We start from the raw sequence: 25,536 nt of genomic DNA, 5'->3' as shown, positions 1-25,536 counted from the left end.
TAGGATTGCACGGTAATTTGGTTAATTCAGAATTAAGGTGTGGAGCACCTCTTCAAATTGCATGCTCCTGAGAAATAAAAGCTCAGCCATCAATGTCAATAGCTCTACAAAAAGGCATCTAAATTGCTACTATATTTGTAAAGTATGTGATATTATTAGGAAAAATGCTACGAACTGCAGCGTTCCCATCTCACAGCCACACAAGATATGTTTCAAGTTAATGTGTTGCTGATGAGTGTTTTCAGAGCAGAATTATTGCACTTCTCAGATCTGCTAAAGCATAAGGAATAATTTTACATTAACTCTGCATAGAGTTAGTGTCATTGCATAGTTAAAGGTTTTTAAATTTATCATGTAGTTATTAACAATATTTTTATACTGCCCATTAACAAACATTTATCTGCAGTACACAGAAAATAATCAAAATAAGAATACAGCTTGAACACAGAAATGAGTATCAGAATATAAGCAGGATAAAACCAACAACAGTAAAAACAGTAGTTCCCAAGGTCTAAAAAGCAAAAAACTTGTTTCTAAAAATGAAAAATCTGGGACATATAGTCTACACCAGCTCCCAAAAAGTCTACAGTGTAAGCACCAGGTTAGCATTTCCATCAGTGAGAAGCCCTGTCCCTAATGGCTACCACCTCACTTCACTGGTAGAGATACCTGGAGAAGGAACTCTGAAAATGAACTTCAGGTCTTGAGAAGTATATATGGGTATCCTGGCTTTTAAAACAGCAACACTTTAAATATGGAATGAAAACACACACACACAAACACACACACTTTATTTAACTTCTATAAACATCTGCCCTATCCACTGCCTTGTCCAAGAAAAAATAAATATGTTTCACACCTTACAGTACTATCCTAACCACGTCTACTAAGACATTAGTCCTACTGAATTCAATAGGTGTTCCTCCCAAGTCGGTGGGGCAAGGATTGCAGCCTTAACAAGGGATTAATTGCAGTGACAAGCAGCTATTCATCCGCATACAAGTGAGGAGGCACTGTGATATGCTCCACTGCAGAAAGACTGAAGCTAGTCAGCAACCAGTATGAGAGCATTAAGAAACATTTGGGCATCTGCAGGAGTGAGACAATTTACATATGTGTGGAATGGAAACTGATTTGAGTCCTAATGGATGAGGATATATATTTTACTTCAAAATCTGAGTTCAGTTATTATTCAAAACCTGAGGAAACCACTTGTTTTCCCTGAACAGAAAGTTGTTTATATCATCCCTTCTTACTACCTTTTAGTTCCTACAAACAGATTTAGAAAACCACCAGATATAATGGATACCTAGTCTATGATCACTAAATAATCATATTAGAGGCAGTTACTTATATTAGCTCACCTGTTCAGGATTTGCAATGAAGTTTATGGCAGTGTGATGGCGATCATCTTCTTGTAATAAGCTGAAGGTAAACTGATAGTCAATCAGTAAGCTGTCTGTGGACAAAACATTTAGAAATTAGCAGATGAGATTGTCTTATATTCAGATATATCTGAAGAAGTGTGAATGCACACGAAAGCTTATAACCAGAACAAACTTAGTTGGTTTCTAAGGTGCTACTGGACAATTTGTTTGTTTATTTAGTCATGAATATTGTACATGGTTCTTCACTTGATTTGTTTGTGCTTTTATAATGGAAATAATCCATTTTGACCAGAGACAGATGTTCCAACAGACTAACAAGTCCCTGGACTATAGCCCATGATTTTCATAATGTGGCACTGAACCAGTCTGCTAATTTTCCCCTAAAAGTTTATCAGTTAAAAGGGTCCTTTCCAGTGGTATTTGTAATGTTGCTGGAGGTTTTTTTTATATTGATGAGAGTGCTGGGGGGGGTGTTGTTAAGTGGTCCACTGAGACCTGTCCCCCTGCAATTTTTAAGTGGTTCAAGAAACCACAAAATTTGAGAAGCACTGCTCAATTAATACTGTATGATTGGGAGATCATGGAATTGACCTACAAATCTTTTCACCTGTATGTGGTATTGCATTGGTCTGCTCAGTCCTTCTATCTCAAGCCACAGCATGGAAAGAAGCAAGTGGAATGCAACAGTACTATGGGTCAGAGTAAAATATTGCCAGATTTTTACCATGAATTCTATTTGAAAAATTTAAATATTCCTGTAAAGCTGTACTATGCAATATATCTGAGTCACACAGCACAAAGGTCCATGAATTCTAATCATGGTCATATCTTTTCTAATATAGTTTTGCATTTCAACTGTTATCATTCTTGGATAACAGTCCTGGCAGGAGTCCTAATTTGTCTTTGATGTCATTATCCCCAAAACATGTTCTTGAACTTCTAGGACAGTGACAATTATCAGGAGAAAAAGACTTGCCACAAACCACTTGAGTAGCTATCATCCCATGTTGACAAAATGTTCTTTAGAGTAAACTATTGTAACTGCGAGAAGAAATCAGTCATTCCCCCATTACCCATGCATAGGAAGTACCGACCCACAGCAACAGCAGAAATATCAAGATGATAACACAGAACCTATCCCACATAAAATGCAAGAGCACATAGTGTCTCCCCAACCACAATTCCACAGCTCACTAGTCAGGAGGCATACATGTAGAAACCCTTAACAGAAAGGTTAAAGTACATATGAATGTCAATGATTTGACAGAGAACACCCACAAATCACATTTCTATTGGTGCTTTAAACATACACCACTCTTCACCCCCCCATAACTAATGTTATGCTGATCTTGAGCATGGAATTGAGCCCTCAGTGAGCATATTCTTCTGACTAAACTGCACTCGTCATGCCCCAATTCCACTTAACACTGACTTAACATTATGTCATTAATGTCATTGCTACGCCATTGTCATCAAAATACCTTTACTTCAATGGTGAAATTTGGAGATCCACCAACATAGGAAATTTAGTAGCAATCCTAACTTCTTCCACCAGCATCAGTCAGAGTATGTGTCACCAGTATTAGCAAAATTGATGCCTTAATTTAAGAAGAATGGGTGCCATTTTCTCTGCTAGATTTCCTTCAGCTATATCCAATTACTAATGTCAGCCACAGGAGTGCTACATTAATTTAACATAAATACCAAAGGAAAAGAGAGCAGCTCAGCTGGGAGTGAAATTTTAGATTTCCATACCCAGCCACAACATTTATGAGGTTATCTGCAGTTTTATCATTTTTGCTCCTAAGTTTCAGTATGGGATAGCTTCCCCAAGAGGTTATGTTTCAATGATATTCCATATTACAGGTGTCTGTGATGTTTTAAAAAATTAAGATGTGGTAAAATATTGAACCTGAACAAGCAGCATATCACATTGCTATTTTTTTAATGCAAAATAAGCAAGATCCATGTAACAACACATGTTTACCTTGGTATGTTAACAGAAGGTTCAGTTTATTACCAAAATTCTTCTGTTAGCAAACATGCCTGCACAAAGACTTTTAATTCTATCACAAACATTTAATCAAAGGTACAGATTATATATCCATAACCTTTGCATTCAAAACACAGACTATTCAAGAGCCTGTTTGAGTTTACATAAGACGGATTCACAAAAACAAATTACTTTAATTAGGAAAGAAGTCTGTATTGATTGTGACCAAATTAAAGTGAGATGTTTAGCATTAGGAGAGCAGAAAGGCTGATGACTTTAAAGCAGCCAGACATTATGTTCCTATCATCTCAGTGGCATCCATGTTAAAACAGCTTAAGCAACAGTATCAAGGGTGCATCACTGGAGTAGGTAAAAGGGCCACAACACAGGGCAACTAATATAGGATTTGTTATCAGGAACCACTCAGTCTTTGTTAGTACAGTGGTACCTCTGGTTACGTACTTAATTCGTTCTGGAGGTCCGTTCTTAACCTGAAACTGTTCTTTTTTTTTTTTTTAAGTAAATTTTTATTAAGATTTTAAAGGTTACAAAAAAGAATAAAAAAGACAATCAAAGAAGAAAAAGAAAAGACAATGCATATCAAAAAACAGAAAAAGAAAAAAAGGAAAAAATAAAAATCAAAATCAAATCCAACCTTAAACTCACTTGCATATAATCACTTATATCCTTGACTTCCTCACACCTCCCATTTTTGTATTCTAATTCAATTTGGGTATTTCAGCAAATCCTTCCAACTTTGTTTTTATCCTACTAATTTATCTTAACACACTATAATTCCCCTCTTTATATTCCAATTCATATAATTATTTCAACAAGTTCTTCATCTTGATTTTATCCTTATATCTTATCTTAATATGCTGTAATTTTCCCTTCTTTCTTTCACCAAATAACCATCCCTTTTACTTTATTTAATCTTATTTCTCATTAAAACTTATATATCTGTACTTATTCTTAAAACATTTCCCCTAGGGTCAAAGGAAGATTCAATTCCACGATTTCCCCTCTCTCTTTAAAAGAAAAACAAAACAAATTATATTGTATACACTTTAAATTCCCCATTTTTCATCTACCAGATCCCCTCCCCGGTTTCGGCCCCTAGCAATAGTTCCATAAATCTCAGAAAACCATCAACCCGGAGATCTTAAATCCGAGGCTCTTAAGTCTCTTTCGTGTCCCCTCTGCCGATCTTTTTGATAGTCTTTGATGTTGAGCACCAAATCTCGGGGGAGCTCCAACCCAACGGTAATCATGTTCTTTCCTACCAAACTTCCATAGTTAAGGATAGGGCCTGTAAAATATTCCAAATCTTGTTTCACACATTTTTGAAATCCAAAGGTCCCCAACGCTTCAACCTCCACCTGGCTCAGCTTTATATCCCAAAGGTCATTTGATCTCCACATAGGATGATCTCTCCATCTTTCATTTTCTAAACCGAGCCAGGCTTCCATCTCCAAAAATTTGCTTCTCTCAGTTGCCATCATGTTGGGCCTCAAGTTGTAATCCACCATTTGCCTCTGTAGGGTTACGCTCCCCCCCCCTTTCATCACTTTACTCACAACAAGGTTCTCCTTCTCAAATTTTCCCGTCTGTTCAGTTGGCAGAGGTTCCTGTGCCGAGTTCTTGTCAGCTTCTCCAGTACCCATTTTTGTTTCCAAAGTTACTACGTTCGTAGCCATAACATTTATCTGGACTTGCAGTTTCCCCAAAAGATAAAATGTCCTGTTCAGCTCACATTGAATTTTCTTCCCGACTGCCATCCTTACACAGTCCAAGGTCAAAAACTAGTTTCTCAGGGTTTTTATCTTTAAAAATAATTTCCCAGCTGCATCCTTACGACAATATCCCAAAGCTCCCTCTAGAGGGATTCTGGTTTCTTTTCACTCCTTCCAGCACGGGCCCAAAGGTCCCATACGTTAAATTGTAACAGATCCTTCCTTCCTTTTAGACGTAAGATTGTAACAAAGACGAACAGTAAATTGTAGCAAAAGCGAACAGTAGAAACAAAGTCCTTCTTTTATATCTTGACAGCTAACTTGACAGCTGTCAAATTTATCTATTCACCGTCAGCGGGATCTCACAGACCACTCCCGGGTTTGGGGAAGTGGCACTTCAATTCCCAAATTAGCCTTCTCCTGCAGGCTCCCCTGCTTCCACAGAAAATATTGATGGTAATTTCAATCAGTGGAATTTAAGTCCTTTACATAAAAATCTCCACAACCTTAGTTAACAGGTTCTTTGCTTCAGTTTATATACAGAAAGGGGAGGCGGACTTCCTGTTTAGACCTTCCCCGATCGGTGCCAATTTAAAAAAAAAAAAACTTTAAATACTTTAGAAATCCAATTTCCGTTTACTCACGGGTTGTTGTTAGAAATCCAATTGTCCACAAGAAAAAAGTCAGCGCTCTCCGGCTACGCGGCTTCACTCCGTAAAAATAGCGGTCGATTCAAAACACCGCGCCGCTCACCCCACGTCACTTCGGAACCCCCGAAAAGGGGTTTCCCTGTGGGTAGGGGGCGCTCCTGGTGTCAGCCGAATCCCACGTTCCCAGGCTTCCTCCGCCTGGGATTTTTAAAGGGTCTCTGCCTTCGCCGCGGCGGCACGACCCGAATTCCACGGAGCGGGTTCCTCCCTGTCAGAGGAACGCCGCCATTGCCGATGGCGCTAACCCGGAAGTTAACCTGAAACTGTTCTTAACCTGAGGTACCACTTTAGCTAATGGGGCTTCCCGCTGCCGCCACACAATTTCTGTTCTCATCCTGAAGCAAAGTTCTTAACCCGAGGTACTATTTCTGGGTTAGTGGAGTCTGTAACCTCAATCGTATGTAACCTGAAGCATATGTAACCCAAGGTACCACTGTATGCACAAGTGGAATTGTGGATGAGCCCTGAGCCACATTACCTGTGGTCAAGACAACAGAATTCCAGCAAAGAACAACATACAGCTAATTTTCTAGCATGCTTTGTGACTTAATTTATTTGTCCCCCAAGTGGTCAACCTAATTACATAAAGGGAATAAAAAAGAAAGCACAACCATGGCAACAGATAACATATATCAGCACTTTATCCCGATTAATATAAAGGGGGTTCTTGTGAATAGAACAGCACATTAGTGGTGGAATGACATCTTGACTCAGGGAGGGAGGGGAGAAAGGGAGGGGAAGTACCAATGGTTTTATTGACAGGTGGATCTTGGGGTATTCAAGTGCTTGAAATGCAAACATTTCAGAGGTCCTCCCATATTTGAACAGCATATGGTTTATACAATGTAATCATATGTAAATGCAAAAAAAATTCATAATGCCAATGTGCCAATGTGCATGGTGAAAAAATTGTAGATAAGACACTTCTCTTTTGGCTACAGATCTGTAAGTATTATATTGTTCTGCAGCTTGAAATATATACTTAATGTAGTACTTGAGTCAAATTATCCAGATTCATCTTTACTTTCAAATCTTTTCGTTCTTATACATGTGTAATTCACAGTATGTTTTTCAATAGTAGTAATAAAAAAACAAAAAACAAAACCCCACAGTGTTAATTATAATGGATTTTCTTAGAGCTAGCTGTTAAATGTCTCACATTCAATACAGATTTCCTTCTTAAGTATGAGACAAAGTTTAATGAGGAGCAGAAGTTGAAGTATACATTGACTTTTATTGTATTAATATTTTAATTTCTAGTGATATTTTAAATAATTGCTAATTTACCGGGTATCAATTTTGAAAAAAACATTTTTGCTGAATTATTATGTTTATGTGTGCCCCTTATCTTCCTCTGATCACTCATTGTCATCCCACCATCAATCCCCTGACTCTGAGCCTTCTTCCCTTAGGAGTTCCCCAGTTAGTGCCTCCCACCACTCCTCTGCCTCCAGCCAGTCTACGACACCATTTGCGAAGCATGCGTGTGTATGCATATTTTCTTTTCTATCACATCTTGTATAGTCAATTACATGACTTCACACTCAGTATAAATACTGCACTAAGTCAGAGCAGAATTTTTTTATACCCACTATGGACTCATTAAGGTCTACAAAAGGTCAGGACCATTCTCAAGCAAGCAGTGCATATAAATAATTTGAACATTTTGCTACAAATAGAAGAGACATTAGTGGTTATTTCTCTGAAGAAAAGTTAACACATGCACAGAAGTACTTCAAAACTGGAGCATTCATCTGGATAAGCAAGAGTTGTCCGAATCAGCTCCACATGTCTGCAATGAGCACTGTAAAACTATATCTCAAGAACTAAAGAAAAACCACTATTTAAGTAAGGAAATAAAAGTCTAAGAAAAACGTGTAAGCAACCATTTAATTTCAGTAAAGCTGCTCAATTAAGGAGCAATTCACTTTCTAGTGAGCGTAAATGACTCTAGTGCAGGTTAACGAGTATTTTGTTTTTGTATCCTGTAGGGAATACGGACATTGTTCTAGTCAAATCCATATAAGATATGCCTTAACATTTGGCCTCTTAAAATGTTTGGCTGTAGCCCATGAATGCTCAGGAAAACAACATACTGAGGGAAAACCTAAACCTCCAGAGAGGCAATGTTAATGCAGTAAACTATTAATCCAACTACTGCCAACACACGAAAGTCACTTTTTCCATTCAACAAGTGGAATTTGGTATATATGGCTCTTCTAATCAACTACAATAGCCTGATTGGAGCAGTATACTTGATGTGGGAGGCATTCAACTAGTGCATTTTTTTTAACCTCTTCAGTGTTCTGCCTCTCAATCTGGATGAAGGACTCAGACTATATTCTCTGCCAAGAACTTTAATGCTCAAATCTGTATAGTACAGAAGCGAGGCAAGGATCAGTGACACAGCAAGTGCAAGGCATGACTATGCATGCTATGGTACTGATCCCACAAGTGACATGTCTCCTGGGCAACTATTATAAAGAAGAGAGAAAGGAATGACTTCAGCATGGCAAGTAAGATGTTTCTTTAGAATGGGCAAGCAAATGGGAACTCCTTTGGGTGAGCTGGGCTGAGCCTGAGCTGTCCATTTGCACCAGAGCTAGTATCTCCAACTCCTAGGAATATGTTAGTTTATGCTTGCTTGCAAAGAAAAAGCAGGTCATAGCCAGTTCCTTTTTTCTAGAAAAAAAAAGTTGCCAGTACTCATTGGCGGCTTCTATGCCCGCTCTACCCCAGCCATCACAAGCGCTATCAGCATGGTGACCAGGGTGCCCTGGGCCAGCAGCAGAGCACAGTGCATGGTGAGGTAAGCGCATCACAAACTGCGCTTCCTACTCTCATGCTCCTCGGGGAGCAGGACTCGTGTGCTTCAGCCAGTCCCAGTAGGTGGTGGCCAGACTCTGGTGGGACTTTGTTCATGCAGCGGCTCCCCATGCAGATGAGCATCTCTGGGCAGGGAGATGCCAGTACTGTGAACCAGTGAGTATCGCATGCACTGATCATGACTAATTAAGGGTTATTGTCTGCGCCTAGATGAGCTCATGTGAGGTATCAGTCAGAAGGAGCTGCCAGTGACTCAGCACAAATTAGAGTATAAGTAGCCCTGTATTTGTAACGCAGTTGGGGTGGGGTGGCTGGCAGGCAGGCACTGATCTATGCTGAATTTCTGCAGGGAGACTATTTGCTGAGAAGACCTATTTCTAAGCTGTCTGCCTACAACTAAAGGCAGTCCGAGGTAGGAACTGCATTGTACTTTTCACTGAACTACCTGTCAGCGCTAAGGAGACTCAGCTTCCATAAAGCATGATTAGTCTGCATACTATCAGTGGTTAGTTTTTTTGGGGGGGTGGCATTTTGCTGGTGTCAGCAGCCACTGCATTTAACTGAGACTGGGTGGGACAAGGCAAAGCAAGGGCAAGGCAGTGGAACTCTCTGTTGGTAGCAGCTCTCCAGGTGCCACTTGCTCACTATTACCAAGCCAGAGCTCCTCTGACCTTGCTGCCACCTCATCCCATCCCTGTTCCAAGAAGCAGCAGATCACCAGTGAGAGGACACCACTGCCTCCAGCCTCCACCTGCTTAGTGAGCCACTACAGCAGTTGCTTAAATCGAAAGTGACTATTTTTCAAAAGTGTGGTTAGCAGTACTCAACTTTGCAAAGAACCAAGTACCACACTGAATGAGCAATTTCAGCATAAGGGTGCAGGTTGTTTAAATGGCACGTAAAGTCTTGATGCACAATATGGAGAGAAGGTCAACACATCCACACATTTAATCTGTTTTGTGAAGAGCTTCCCTTTCCTTAACAAATTGCATTGTCATTAAAGTATTTATGCACAGTAACATACAGAATTAAGACTCAGAGGAGGGATAGGAATCCTGTGGCCCTCTCACATGCTTCTGGACACCAACCTCCATCAGCCCCAAGGTCACAGAATACAATTGTGAATTGTATAGATTGCATTCATCAGACAAAGGAAAGCTTCTAAAGGACCAGTATTATAAAATATATTTGTGGTATTTTTGCTCACTTGTTTAATGAGAACAACATTGTAACATGTGTTTCATCCATTTTAAAAAATCTTTTTAGGAGACTTTCTAATTTTAAACAATGCATGTCATTATCAAACTATTGTATATATATATTTCTTTTGCAAGCTGTACGCTGTACAGATGTTGTCTTTTATTTTTGCTAAGAGTTATTTGAATACAAACTAGTCAGATCCATTTATGTTTCCAGAAGTGTGACTTTCATGATAGTGCTGTTAGCAACCATACAGAATACATCTGCAAACAAAACATGCCAGAATTGTTTATTATAATACCGCTGCCAAAGCTATTTCAAATTGGCATAACTTATTTTTCTTAAGTGCTTAGGTCTATAACAGGCTGGACTAAAAGTGAAGTTGCTTTGAACAAGTGGTGTAAACTATTTTAATGTCATCCATGGTATATGGGATTCTCATCGTTAACCTGCTTTATTTTGTATCCAGATGTTACTGGGCCAGTTGTGTCCGACTCTAGGGTTGTGCGCCCATCTCACTTAAGAGGCCGGGGGCCAGCGCTGTCCGGAGACACTTCCGGGTCACGTGGCCAGCGTGACGAAGCTGCTCTGGCGAGCCAGCACCAGCGCAGCACACGGAAATGCCGTTTACCTTCCCGCTGTAAAGCGGTACCTATTTATCTACTTGCACTTAAGGGTACTTTCAAACTGCTAGGTGGGCAGGAGCTGGGACCGAAAGACGGGAGCTCACCCCGCCGCGGGGATTCGAACCGCCAACCATGCGATCGGCAAGCCCTAGGCGCTGAGGTTTTACCCACAGCGCCACCCGCGTCCCCTGAAATTCTAGCTTTAGAGTTGCCTAAAAATGAAACCACTGGTATGACTAAGAGGATTTCACTTATGTTTTTGCAGTCCTCTCCCTTTCTGCTATTCCGCTTGGCAACAATCCACATTTCCCACCCACCTCTCCACTGACAAACTCACTCTCTCAAACTCAGTTCCTTGTATGGGTAAGAGGGATTCTTTTATCCTTATACAAAAGGCTTGTATTTTAAAAGCATGTTTGCCCTTAGCAAGTTATACCAACAGTTCAACAGATGCAATTACACAGTTTAACCCCAAATACTCCAGTAGTTGCCACTACTCCCTCACTTCCCATTAATCTTTGCTTCTGCAACAATTTACCGACTTCCTTTTATAACCTAAGTTAATACTAACACCTGTTCTTTGCTTGCTCAAGTTATAGCACTGAAAAAAATGTTTTTATTGAAAGAACAGCCACAGTAGGAAGGGATTGAAACAGATGCATTAACAAAGAGGTCTAGGAAGCCTTCTTGGGGTCAGTCTAGGAAGGGAGATATGCTTTAGGGTTATTTGAATCTTCAAGGAGGAGAGCATTTGTGTTTCTTGCCCCATTACTGCAGCTAGCTAATAGTAAGAGAACTGTTGATTCAGTGATGCTTTGTCACTTCTTGGGCAATGCAAAGAGATACAGTTTGTTTGAACATGAGTGAGCCAAATCTTGGCTTATTTAACAAGTCATAGTCAAAAACAACCATGGCTTATTGTTATGTTCAAACCAGGACGATATCCGATATAATGCTTGCCGGATCAGCTAAGGATAGCACACCAGCAAGATTTCCAATCTGTACCTAGAACCATACACAATGTTCACAAAATCAGGGTCAAATACTTTTTACAACGGATATCTGCAACAGGAAAATATCTGGGGTAAAATAAAAGCTACTCTACCCACTGACTTCCATGCTGGGCTTGATGCTGGACAGAACTTGATACCTGTTTTTAACCTTTATTACCTGTTACGAGTATTTGTACAATGTAGATGCAGTACATCACAGAGCATTGCCGAAGTTCATTGCCATATCTTTGGTGCACTTGTCCTTTCAACTATTACATTTTTCATATGGATTTCCTACTGAAGGGCCCTCTTATTGCTATTGCCCCACATCAGGCTCATAAATATTTCATCTTAACAAAGCATATTTTTTCTTCTTCCCCACAGTTCTTCGCATTAAAAAAATACCTTGTTTTATTTTACAATGGGGGAGTTGGACAAAAAATATTGCTGGACAAGCTTCCAGCAATTATTTTATTACAATACATCTGTCCTCTGTTCACAACAGACTAAAGTCTGTTTCTACCTTGCAGAGAAAAAGGGAGGTAATTTTGAATTTTATGTTTTTAATATACACCACTCTGGGATCTATCTGCAGATGAAGGGCGATATATAAAACAAATTAATAATGACGACATCATCAACAACAACAACAGAGCCATGAGGAATAGCCTCGGTAGAAAATGATTTGTAGCTTCCCGTGATTGCTGAAGGTACACCTCTTTGCCCTGGCTTTTGACACAGATGTATATTCTTAGGATCCTCCTTATTTCTGTAATTGTAAGTTGGTTTAAATATCGTGTTTTAATGTTGTCAACCACCTGGGACCTTAGGATGAAGGACAGGTAATAAATTTAACAACAACAACAACAACCCTAATTTAGCTCTACTATTATATTCATGTATGCAAAAGTGTGAAACAAAGCAACATGAACAGAGCATGAAAACTGGGTTTGAAATAAATATGGTAGAAATGAATATTTATAGGAAAATTGCTTTGGTTTGTGGTGGGGAATGGAAGGACAAATTGATATTCAGAATGTGGGAAATTACACTGGGAAGATCTTGGAAATACATTAATATAAATTCTGAAGGGTACCTTGGAGGGAAATAAAACAGTAGTAGTCTTAGTAGTAGTAGTAGTAGTTGTTGTTGTTGTTGTTGTTGTTGTTGTTGTTGTTGTTTGTTAGAGTCAGTACAACAGGGATGTAGAAATGATAAATGGGTTTGGCTGTTGCTGAAGAATTTAAGAAGCATTCTTTGGGGTCAGATCAAAGTGCTTCTCGTAAAGCCTTTGTGAGAGTTCAAACCGAATATTCACAAAATACCTGTCTCTGTTATGATCTCCCTTGCCTCAAGGCCCAAAAGCTGCAGCAGAGCCCCGGAGAAGTATCTTTTCCCAGCAGGGAATGGGACTATGTATCAGAATCTCCAGTGAGAAACTGATACTATACACATCATTCCTGGCAAGATGACAGCCTAAGGACACCCCGAAGTAAAAAACTGCAAACTAGAAAAAACTGCAGAACAAAAATTTCTAAATAAGGCTATGCTTATTTTTGTCTAACACCATCATTATGTTATATCACATTTTGTGGATAAACCATCTGCTAAATCTATTATTTCCTACATATTATATTGCTACTCTAATTCAAGATGCAATTTGTTCCACTAGCCATCCTTAAATACTACGGAGATTTTTAGACAGCTTTTATTCCTAGATTACCAAATATTGAAAGTACAATGACAGTTTGTGGTGATCATCACTACTACATTTAACAGTAATAAAAATAGCCTCAATCTGCAAAGTCAATTAGTGTCAGATATAATTGCTGAAACTCATTACTCCAAGTCAAGCATGACAGCTTTACAATTACAGTAGGTATTTAGTTTAAACAAATGGTGTCCCAAAAGAAAACTAGCAATAAAAAGCCAGTAGCAGAAAATCAAATTGCTAGGCCGTATCTTACACTTCACCGAAATTATTTGTGGTAGGGTTTTTTTGCCTTTGAAACCTGCCATTTTTTTAAGATCTTGATTGGAAATTTCAACTTCATTGATTATAATCAATTCCTGCTAATGCATACTCACATTATTTTAGAATATAAACTAATGTCCACAAAACATTCTGAATATAACAAGCTATTTAAGTATAGTAAGGCTGCCACCTAGTGCTGGATAACACTTTCTACTATTCTTTACTAACTAATGTTTAAAGTAAAAAATTAAATACTTTTTTACATTCAAAAATGTGGCATTAAATTCACATGATTACTTAGAAATTATATGTGTGAAAATGTATATTTGAAAGGAGCAGAATGCATTCTCTTAAGTATAAGAAGTATCTTTGTACAACAAGGTTTACTCATTTTAATACCTTTCACAGTGGAGGAAAACGAATTTAATTACTATATAGATATATACATACAAATAATCTAGTTACATAATTAGGAATGTTGTTCTCCACAGCTTGGTTTGGGGGTGCCCATGAATATTTCCACACTTGAATCAGAGTTCTCATTTGTTAATCCCAATCACTCTCCTCCACTGCCCTTTCATATAGGCAGTTACTGAAGTCACTATGTGATACCTGGCACATACAGCACACCCAGCTAGTCAAGCTGAGCAGTTACTAAGTGCAAGACTTCAGGCATCAAGACAAGCCTTTTATAAACATTTTTATCCATCCCAGATGGGCAGAGTCAGGGGCAGTTCGTCAGTCCAGACCACATCAGGATATTGAGGGTTATCTGGGCTATATGATCACAGCTATTCCTGAGAAATATTTAAATTCGTTCAGGGCCTATAAAAATGTATGAAAGAATAGGAGGGGGTTTAATGGTATATATAAAGGGGTCACAGTCTGAACTGAATGCAGGTCGGCGTTTGAACGAGGACTATATCTTCAAATCAAAAATGTCAGTTCCTGTGATAAAGCATCGTTCTTTGTAGCTCAACAGCTCTCACATTCAGGGAAGGCAAGAAATATATCTGAAGAGAATGTTATCGACGCTGCTTGGAAATTGCCATCTGTTCATTTGGTTATATGTTCCATAGTTATAGAGAAAGTGTTCAGCCTCTACACGAGTCAAGTTCACAAAATATTAGCCCATCTTTTCTGTTTCCCAAACACTAGTGGTCCAGTTTTTACTTGGCTCACTAAACAATTGTTAACTCAAACATCTTTTTTTCCGAGAAATATAATTATCAATGATGTTGTGCTCTCACCATTTAGCTGAAATATGATTTGTTAAAACCACAATGGTGGCACCAGAGCCAACCAATTTTGCCTATCAGTTAAAAACCATCTGTTTCTACAACTTATTCACTCATACCCAGGAGCACAGATTCTGAAACCACATGCATTGCAGATGCTGATATATGAAATACTAATCCAAAAATTTGGATGCTTCTTTTATGATCTAGGATCCATCAACATCTATAAATTTGGCAGTTACTAAAACAAAAGAAGAATAAATACACTGTGACAAAATACTGCATTTGCAGCCTGTCTTGGCTCATAAAATTATCATTTGAATCCAGTCAGAATTCACACTTATGTGCCAAATCAATTTGTTCACTAGTCACTAAATATAATGTTGGCCTAAATCAAAATGGCTTGGGATATGTAATATGAATGTATAAAACATTTTATGTATACAAATACCAGATATTTAGTGTGCACATATAGAGATCAAAGAGTAAACCAAAACATCCAGCAATTTGTACCATCTGTATTTTCTTACTACACATTTATCAGTATTTCGACCTTGCTTTATATAGAGTTGTTTAGTCCAATGAGTGCCTAGAATACAATCCTAACTTCCATTGTTGTTGTTGTTGTTTAGTCGTGTCCGACTCTTTTTTTTTAATAAATGTTTATTAAAATTTTCCATCTTAGTAAAAAAATCAAAAAAAAGAAAGAAAAAAATTAAAAAACACATAAAATTTACAATCCGTATTTTCAATGACATATTTCCCTGACTTCCCCACACCTCCCCTTCTTATATTCCAATTCAAATTGTTAGTTCAACAAGTTCTTATCCCCAATTTTTAACCTTTTTATATTTAGTTCATTTTAAAGAAAAAACCAATTTTAACTTATAAACATCCATATTTATACATCAGTACTCATTCTTAAAACCTTTTTCTAAAGTCGACCCAAATTCCCTTCCACGAATTCCCCAATTTTCTTACTAATAACAAAACAAAATGAAAAAAACAGATTATAGTTATACACCCTTTGGATTCCCAAACCCCACCACCCCCTTTCCCAGTTTCGATCCCCAGCAGATGTCCATCAGTTTTAATCTACTATCAGCCTGGAGACCTCACATCCGAGGCTCTTAATTCTCTCTCAATTCCTCTCTGCCGGTTTTTTGGTAGTCTTTAGTATTAAACACCAGATCTCGGAGAAGCTCTGTCCCCATAAAGTCCATGTTTCTTCCAGCCAGACCTCCATACTTAAAAGTAGAGCCCAAATCTTGTTTCTTACTCCTTTTAAGTCCAATTGTCCCAAAAGCTCCAACCTCCACCCTGATCAAATTTGTAATCCATAGGTCTTCAGATCTCCACATAAGGAGATCTCTTCATTCTTCAATCTCCAATTCAAACCAGATTTTCATCATCCAGTACTTATTTTCCTTTGTAACCATCATGTCCGGCCTCTGGCTCTCCTTTGTCATCTGCAAAATTACAGCTCCTCCTTCCTTTTCTTCAGAAACAACATATGTCTCCTTCTCCACACTCTCAAAACTCTCAAGTTTCTCTTTTTGTCCAGCTGCATGGGCTTCCTGAGTCAAATCCTTATCAAATTCAATGATATTATTTACTGTTAAGTTCAGAGTTGCAACATTTGCAGCAAAAACATCCATTTGGCCTTGTAACTTTCCCAAGAGAACAAAAGCTCTGTCCAGCCCAGCTTGAATTTTCCCTCCTCCAGCCATTCTTGTAATGTCCCAAATCCCCCTCTAGAGGGATTTTGGTAACTTAGTATTCTTTCCAGTTCAAATCCAAAAGTCAAGTTAGTTTGTATCAGTTCTTCCTTGTTTTCAACAAAATATAACCAAATTGCAACAAATATTTCCAGAAGAGACAGCAGAAACAAAGTTCTCTTTTTCCTTCTTGACAGCTAACTTTGACAGCTGTCAAACTCTTCTATATCTCCTCAAAAGGCTCTCTCACAGATCACTCCCGGGTCCGGGGGGGGGGTGGAACTTCAGCTCTCAAAATTAGCTCTTATCTTCCGATAAGATTATTTATGCTTATACTGCCAAATCGTGAAATTAATATCTTTTACCCAATAAAGAAAAAGAAATTCTCTCGACCTTAGTTAACTAGTCCTTGCTTTAAATTATTTACAAGACGGGGAGGCGGACTTCCTGTTTGCACCTTCCCCGATCGTGCCAAATTCAACAAAAAAAAATTCCTTTACAAGTCCAATTTCCGTACTACTCACGGGTTATTACTTTTAGAGTCCAATTGTTCACAAGAAGAAGTCAGCGCTCTCCGACCATGGCATGCGGCTTCACTCCGCAGGAGGAGCAGTCGACTCTCAGCACCGCGCCGCTCACCCCGTCCCCCGTTCCGAAGCCTTTAAAAAGGCTCCTTCGCAGGTCGGGGGGGCGCAAATGGTGCCCGCCGAGTCACCAGGTTCACAGGCTTCAGCGCCTGTGATTTCTGAGGGTCCCCGCGTCGCCGCAGCGGCCAGACCCAGCTCCTGCGCAGCCGATTCCCTCCGGAGCTCGGAGGGAATCCGCCATTAGCCAATCGCGCTAACCCGGAAGTCCCCAGTCGTGTCCGACTCTTTGTGACCCCATGGACCAGAGCACGCCAGGCACTCCTGTCTTCCACTGCCTCCCACAGTTTGGTCAAACTCATGCTAGTAGCTTCGATAACACTGTCCAACCATCTCATCTTCTGTCGTCCCCTTCTCCTTGTGCCCTCAATCTTTCCCAACATCAGGGAAATGTTCAAATATATAAAAGGATGTCATATAGAGGAGGGAGAAAGGTTGTTTTCTGCTGCTCCGGAGAAGCGGACACGGACCAATGGATCCAAACTACAAGAAAGAAGATTCCACCTAAACATTAGGAAGAACTTCCTGACAGTAAGAGCTGTTCGACAGTGGAATTTGCTGCCAAGGAGTGTGGTGGAGTCTCCTTCTTTGGAGGTCTTTAAGCAGAGGCTTGACAACCATATGTCAGGAGTGCTCTGATGGTGTTTCCTGCTTGGCAGGGGGTTGGACTCGATGACCCTTGTGGTCTATTCCAACTCTATGATTCTATGATTCTAAGTTTATCCTTAAAACATCTTCCAAAACTGATTTTTAAACAGTAGCTTCAGTTTTCATAGCTTGTCATTTTCCTTTCTTAATTGTGAAATCATGGCATGACAATGACATCATTTGGTAAAAGATTCCATTATTCTATATACTAATCGCAGATTCTTTCTGGAAGTTTCAGTTCTTATGCAACCAAAACAGCACCATCCATGCACATGAGTGTGGGATCAGTAGGTTTGAGGGAATCCCAAGGTTTGCAGAAGTAAACACTTTATGAAAACCACTCTAGAGGAGGATCCAAAAAATAGCCTAATGAGGAGTAATTGTGCTCAGCAGTCATATAAGTGTCTGAGGTGGGAGGAAAACCCAGAAAACTGGAGGCAATAAAACAAAATCTTCTGGCTGATTAGCTGGAATTCTGAATAGAAGTACTTCACACTGTAACATTTTGTTGCAGTAATATATTAGTGATGATTACCATCACAGTAAGTGCCACATTTTTAACATGTGGGGGGGAAATGTGCTGGTACGGCATACCCTTGATTACTCCCAGAAGGAAAGCATTGATTACATCAATACCTGCTACTTATACACATCAGGCTAATTATGGTGCTGGAGGAGACTATTGAGATTCCCTTCAACTGCAAGAAGATCAAACCTATCCATTCTTAAGGAAATCAGCCCTGAGTGCTCCCTGGAAGGACAGATCCTGAAGCTGAGGCTCCAATACTTTGGCCACCTCATGAGAAGAGAAGACTCCCTGGAAAAGACCCTGATGTTGGGAAAGATTGAGGGCACAAGGAGAAGGGGACGACAGAAGATGAGATGGTTGGACAGTGTTATCGAAGCTACTAGCATAAGTTTGACCAAACTGCGGGAGGCAGTGGAAGACAGGAGTGCCTGGCGTTCTCTGGTCCATGGGGTCACAAAGAGTCGGACACGACTAAACAACAACAACAATTACTTACAGTTTTCTTCAATGCTGAATAATTTATTGCTTCTAATGTCTGCAGTATCTTACGTTTTCACATAATAATTACTTATCCACCTATTCTATCTACACATTTGTGCATGTATAGATTTCTCTCTCTCCCTTTCATGTGTCATTAGGAGCAACTTAGTTGGTCTTTAAGGTGCTACTGGAAGGAAAAAAAAAATTTGTAGGAGCAATCCAGTCTCTTTACTTAGAAAAAAAGACACTCAAGATCTTGGGAGATCAGTACAATAGAAAACTCCTCCAGAGTTGTATAGCTTTGCTATGGTATCAGTATTTACCAAATAAAAAATATTCCACAAACCATGAGTATTATGTGAAGTTGTTAGAACAGTTGAGAATCAACTCTCAGTAAATGCATTCCTATCCTATCCGTTCTTCCTTTAAATTATATAAGCACCTCAAACTGCATCCATTCCCATGAGGATTTGTAACCTGAATAATCTGGTACCTGTGCAAAACACCACAAAATAAACTCCTACTTTATTTTATCATTGATCTGCTTTATTTTCTATAAAATTTATAACCCACATTTTGAAGAAGTTCCTCCAAAAAAAGCTTCTGCATGTTCACACATATGGAAGATCATGAAACTGTTGTCCTAGAAGCTACTGAGATATTTGGCAAAAGTTAAGCAAAATTGCTCAACATGATGTATACCACAAATTTCCATTGCTTTCTAAAACTGCTTTATGCATTCAAGCAGGATGTACCTAAGATTTCACTTGAGTATTCACGCCTAAACACCTGATTGGTATTTGTAATTTAATTTAGAAGATTATTTAAGGGATAAGGATGTTTTTGTTTTTTCAAGGACCAACAGTTACTCATCAGTAAATCAAAATTCTGTTTTCATGAGTTTAAGACAGAACAGTAGCGTGTGATCAGCATAAATCTTTGTGACATAGCAAAATATAATTTAAAGGAAACATTGAGTGACTTTTTTGAGAAAGGGTTGTTTCAATGTCTGGACAGTTCAGCTGAAGGAAACAGATGGAGGGGGACACAGTGTCTCCAACAGCATGCTATTATTGCTTTGTGCAGTTATAAATTTTTGCAAATATCTGGATCCAGTCATGGCTAGTCAGTGATGCTGGCAAGGATGGATCATTGGTTCGACTTTTCTGATTGCTTTTCCAGAAAGTACAGAACATTTGGCTGTACAAAGAAGCTATCCACGTGAATGTGAATAGGCAGAGACCACCCAATGAAATGCAATTGACCTCCATGAAATTCATTGTAAAACTGTGGTTTTAAAACCTTTCACCAAAGCTCTGTTTCTTTCAACTTTTTAAAATCAATGTGAAAGTGAAAGGTGATTAAATTTTGGAATTTTACTAATCACATTTTAAAGCTGTCTGCATTTGCATTCATCACCATTACTTGTGGCTGCAAAGAAATACTTCCTTTTGTTTCTCTAGAATATCTCACAAGAAGTTTTAGAAATGTATGGAATGCTTGATTAAATTAAAATGGGTGCAGACAGGGGGTAAAACCTTCTCCCTTAACTCAAACCCTCATACAAATGCTTTTAGGGTTTCATTTGGTTTCAGAGAGTTTATAATACATGTTACTATTTCCCATTTTGTGTTAAATTGCAACATGAGTCACATGGGTGTGGGTGTGGGTCTTACTGCCAGCATGATGCTACTATAATTTCAATGAGCAGGCTAACATCATGTTCACTTTGCATTAAAGTGGATGTTAATAGCATACTCTTCTTGATGCTAAGGAACTTTTATTGATTGCCATGCACCATGGAACTTACACCAGTATCTACATGGATTAGGCACCAATTTTCAATTCCCTGCACCACCCATCAGAGCAACTGATCAGTAAAAGAGTTGAAGGCAATTCAAGATGAGTTAATAACACCAGAGACTAAAATCCCCCTGGTCCTAGAAATCAGCTGTTTCTAGAGAGTCATTTCTGAATCACGGCATATTATATAGAAAGGTATCATGCATTTCCTCACTCCGGGCAACTGATGGTTGACAAACTAGACTCCTCGGTGGCTTCAGTTGGTCAGCGTGCTCAACCCCTGCTCTAAGTACTTGCTCTTTCTCCAGCAATTGCCGCCTGAACTGTGGGTGTCTGTGCTCACTGAATGTACTGCAAAGACACATTAATGACCTCAGTACTAATCCATTAAGATCAAAGGGAGCATGTCCTTTTATTTCTATAGGACGGGGACTGCATCTCTACAAATGTGAACAGCTTCCCACAAAGTCTAGCATTAGGGAGCAACATGGAACAATTGGATAGAATATGTTTCCTCATGTAATAAAAATTGTGTGCACGCACATATATGACCATATGCACTTGATAAACTTCATTATAATTATATATGAATTCATGGTTCCTCTTTTTTAAATGCTCCACTGCAGAAATTCTGGACCATTAAGTGAAAATTCTGGACCATTAACTGTGAATTGAAAAGTCACTCTTGATATAGAAACAAACAAACCAATTAGCCTGTCATCCTTAGGCACTTTAAAGCAGAGCGAAGAGCCCCCATTAAATCAATGAGGTCCATCCTAAGGGTTCCACCATTAAGGTATCCCCCGCCCCCCAGTGAAACTCAACATGCCTTTTCTTGCTGCCAGAGTACTAACACCAAGAGAACAAAGGATCTGGTTAATGAAGCATCAAGAGGGCATATAAACTAATGCAAGAATTCGAAATTTATTCACACTATTGGGTTAAGGTTAACAACTGGCATACAGTATCAGTGCAACACTACCAAATCTTTACATTATTTTAAAACCTGATAGAAGACAAATAGCTCTGGTTATTTAGAGGTGAAAGGCTATCTGGATATGGCACAATTTTTCTCAGGCAAAGAAGATTTATGAAACAGAGCTACTAGAAAACAATAATGAATAAGACCGTCCTTGTAGGTGTCCAGAACCCACAGTTCTGTTGGTGTCACATCTTGTTCATCACTTAAATTTGTCTACATTTATTTTTAGAGGGCAAAATAAATCTGCAGAAAACCAGAATATCTACAGAAAGAAAACAGATTCTGTGGCTATCACTGTTTAGACCTTATTGACATTCTCTAAACTATTTAACGCTGCTTAATTTGCATACTTTACACAATAGCTGGCTGATGCCTTGGTTTTCTTTTTAAAACTTTGTGCAAGTTTTGAATTTTATCTAACAAGCTTAAATAAAATTAACAAAAGCTACATACATCTGGCACTATTGTCATTTAATATAGCAAGATACAGAACATCTAGAAATTTAAAGTTATCTCTTACTACCTTTATAAACTCCAGGTCAGCATTAGCCTCATTGGTAGATGTGAGCCAGTTATTATTTCCCACTTTTATTCTATTTTCATTGAGAATTATACTAATTTCACACACAGGGCAATCATAATAACAAATCCATAGTTATCCATACTTACCTTTTGCCTTGCTCTTTCCAGGCATAGGTCCACACTTAAAAGCTCCACATTTGAGTGTGTGTGGTTTTTTGTTTTGTTTTTGCCCCAGAGCTTTCCCTGTGAAAACCTATTCTTTAGTGCTCAATCAGAGCAATCATCAATTTGGGTTTTCTACAGATTGCCATTTGAACTTTAAGGAGTGTGTTTTCATGGGGAAAGCTCCAGAGCCCCCCCCCCCCCCCGCAAGTGTTCAGACACGGAGCTTTAAAACACAGACAGTACCTGGAAAGAGTGGAGTAAGAGTAAGTATGGAAAAGCCCTAAGATAAAGATTCTGCTTTTCACAAGTGTCTCTTGCCCTTCCCTAGGAATTCAGAATAGCGTACATGAGATTATCCCTCAAAATCATCTTGCAGTATGATTAGGCTGAGGGAAACTCACTTGTCCAAGCCTCAGCTATACCCAAGACAGAATTAAACCCAGGTCTACTTAATTTCCAGATCCATTACTCCACGGTGCCGTTGACTAATATATTACTAGATGAAATACACATCACAAATGAAATGATAACTAATGGACCTCAGTCAGGAGTTAACATGCATATTATTTAATGTGCAACATCAAAGGGCAATGAATTATACTAATACTTACAGTAGCATGTTCCCCTGAGTGGATTACCAAGGTATCTGTTTTCAGAGTCACAACTGCAGAAGAGAAAAGAAATAATCTGAGCATTATCAAATAACACAGCTAATTAAACATTTTTTGTATGAATGAAATATTTTGGCAATTAAACATACATAAGAATTTATTTAATTTTCCCCAGAAAATAAAGTGTGTTTTTGTTATTATTTACTCCATCTATAGCGGCAGATGGGGCTCATCAACCTGACAAGGTAGTCCATCTAGCAGAAGAAAAACTCTTGAGAGATACCTTCAGAAGAAGAAAAGGCTAAAGAGTAAACCCTATACAAATCTAGAGTGGAATCCTTAAGATGATTGGATGGCGCCTTGTCTGCCTCCTTCCAGCAATTCCTACAGACAAGGTGATGCCAAAAGTAGTGCTGTGCTTTCCTTTGGACCACATCAATAAGGCTAAGAGGAGGTCTTATTTTGTCATCTGGGCAGCTCCAGGACCTCTATACACACTGCCCAGGCTTGTGCTTTGGGGAGGTCACTTTGGTGCTGCTAATGCAGTAGTTTGACTTCACCCCTGTAGGTGCACTCCATTGTCTCTCAAGACAGATGGATGTTAACAATTCATTTATATTCTGTCTTTCCTCCAAGGAGTGGAGCTTAAGTTGACATCCTTGCTTCTCACCCCCCTCCCCTTGAGGACTCACTCACAGCAACCCTTCCCCAGTGAACTGGGCCCAAACAAAAACACTGGCCGGTGGGAAAGTCTGCCCACCAAAGTGGCCGGCTTGGGGAATCCCCCAACTGTTGGCCAACTGCCCAATGTTGCTCCCTGTGCCATGTTGCAACCACTCCCCACCCAGTTACTGTATGGGGATTTGAACATGAGGACTCCTGCCACTAACTATTGCAGCACACTGGTTCTCGCAACATTCATCTAATAATGATGATTTAACAGCTATATAAGCAAATACAATAAAAAACTACAATAGTCATCCAGGCAGTATATAACAAAACCAGAGGCTAAAAGATCCCTCTCATGTAAGAAAGAATCTAATATCTTGTACAGTGGTACCTCGGGTTACATACGCTAAAGGTTACATACACTTCAGGTTACAGACTCCGCTAACCCAGAAATATTACTTCGGGTTAAGAACTTTGCTTCAAGATGAGAACAGAAATTGTGCAGCAGCGGTGCAGCGGCAGCAGGAGGCCCCATTAGTTAAAGTGGTGCTTCAGGTTAAGAACAGTTTCAAGTTAAGAACAGACCTCCAGAACGAATTAAGTTCTTAACCCGAGGTACTACTGTATTTCCTAATACAAAGCTGACTTTCCAGTTTAATTCACCTTCAGTACTCAAATTCTGTCTTTTGACAAGAGGAGGTAAAAATGAAGAAAACATTTCATCTTAGCATCTGTCCTCGGAAAACTGATGGAAAGTATTGTTGAAGATAAAATAACTAAGCATACTGAAGAACAAGCCATGCTGAAGCAGAGCCACTGTAGATTTTGCAAGAGCCAGTCCTGTCTCACTATCCTATTAGAGTTCTTTGAAGCATATAGATACAGGTGATCCAGCTGACATAGCATACATGGACTTTAAAAAAGGCACCTCACTAAAGACTCCCGAGTCAGCTTAGCAGTCATGGAATGAGAGGAAAGGTCCTCTTGTGGATCAGGAATTGACAGCACAAAACAGAGAGTAAGAATATGGAAAGCAACTGAAAAAGCGTGGACGAGCCTTTAGTTACCACTGAAGCTGAAGCCCATCTGTTTGTGTCTTTGGGCAGGAAAGAGCTAAGCAAAAACATGCTTGCCTTGCATATGCACAACCTCATGGCCGATGCAGGTATGGGTGCCTTGGCTTATCCCAAAGCTTTAGAAGCATCCCACACTTAGGTCTCCAAGAATATGGAAATGCATAGAGGTGGGAAGGTGAATTTATCTCCATTTTCATTATGTACCTCTGTGTTGTTCATCTTAATACTGTACATCCCAATCAAATACATAGTATACTCATTTTATTCTAAAAAAATGTGAAAGATTAGCACAGAATGATTTTATGTAATAGCACAAAATATATAATCAGCGACATTTTTAAAATACAACCTGAATCTTTATTCAGGGTTTTTGTTATATGTTTAACTATTTTGTCTTCTATATGTCTCAAACAGCTCATTTGTTTATCTTCAAGGTTTGAAAAGGCAGCATAATAGTAAGTGAAGACTTCTATAGAATCAAGAAACCCCTAAATGAGCCCATTAGTGGGGCTATACTAGACTAAGAACTTTAAAGCCATTATACATCCTCCTTTACATTTCTTTACTTCGTAATGCCATCACTTATGATTAGAGTATACATATTTTATACAGCAAAATCAGTTTGCTGGTAATAGCTCACTTTTCACTGCAACAATAAACTTCAGTTGCACCAATTTTTTATTTTGCTATCTTCAGCTACAATACTTTAGCAACTGCAAATAATACATGATGTATTCCTCACATTTTGTTTGCAAAAATGAATGACAGATATTTGTTTTCATAGATATTTTGATAGTAGAATCTACCACCATCTCTCAAACCTTTTTTTTTTTTTTTTGGCAGAGATAACCCTCCCTCACCTCTGTTAAAAGATGAATACAAGCACAAACTAGTAGTCTCTCTACTTTTCCTTGCTTATATTGTGGAACTTCCATGATAGACAAGAATTGGTTTTGAAAATTTGTAGCTAGCAACAATATAGCGCACAGAATATATTCTCAATATCAC

General features: G+C 38.9%; 1 protein-coding gene across 3 annotated transcripts in view; it reads right to left on the bottom strand.

Moving 5' to 3' along the window:
- The window catches only part of ATRNL1 (attractin like 1), a 503,181-nt gene that overhangs the window by 292,537 nt on the left and 185,108 nt on the right, over positions 1 to 25,536 (bottom strand). For all 3 annotated transcript variants that reach the window (XM_083616673.1, XM_083616675.1, XM_083616674.1), the window contains 2 exons: positions 22,784 to 22,836; positions 1,365 to 1,459 (listed from right to left, as the gene is read on the bottom strand). In XM_083616673.1, coding sequence (XP_083472799.1) covers positions 1,365 to 1,459; positions 22,784 to 22,836 — 148 coding nt within the window. The remainder of the gene's footprint in view (positions 1 to 1,364; positions 1,460 to 22,783; positions 22,837 to 25,536) is intronic.

Source organism: Podarcis filfolensis (genome assembly GCF_964270895.1).
Source record: "Podarcis filfolensis genome assembly, chromosome: 5".
Taxonomy (NCBI): Eukaryota; Metazoa; Chordata; class Lepidosauria; order Squamata; family Lacertidae; genus Podarcis; species Podarcis filfolensis.
The sequence above is the reverse complement of the archived record's forward strand: the minus strand, read 5'-3'. Positions and strand labels throughout refer to the sequence as shown.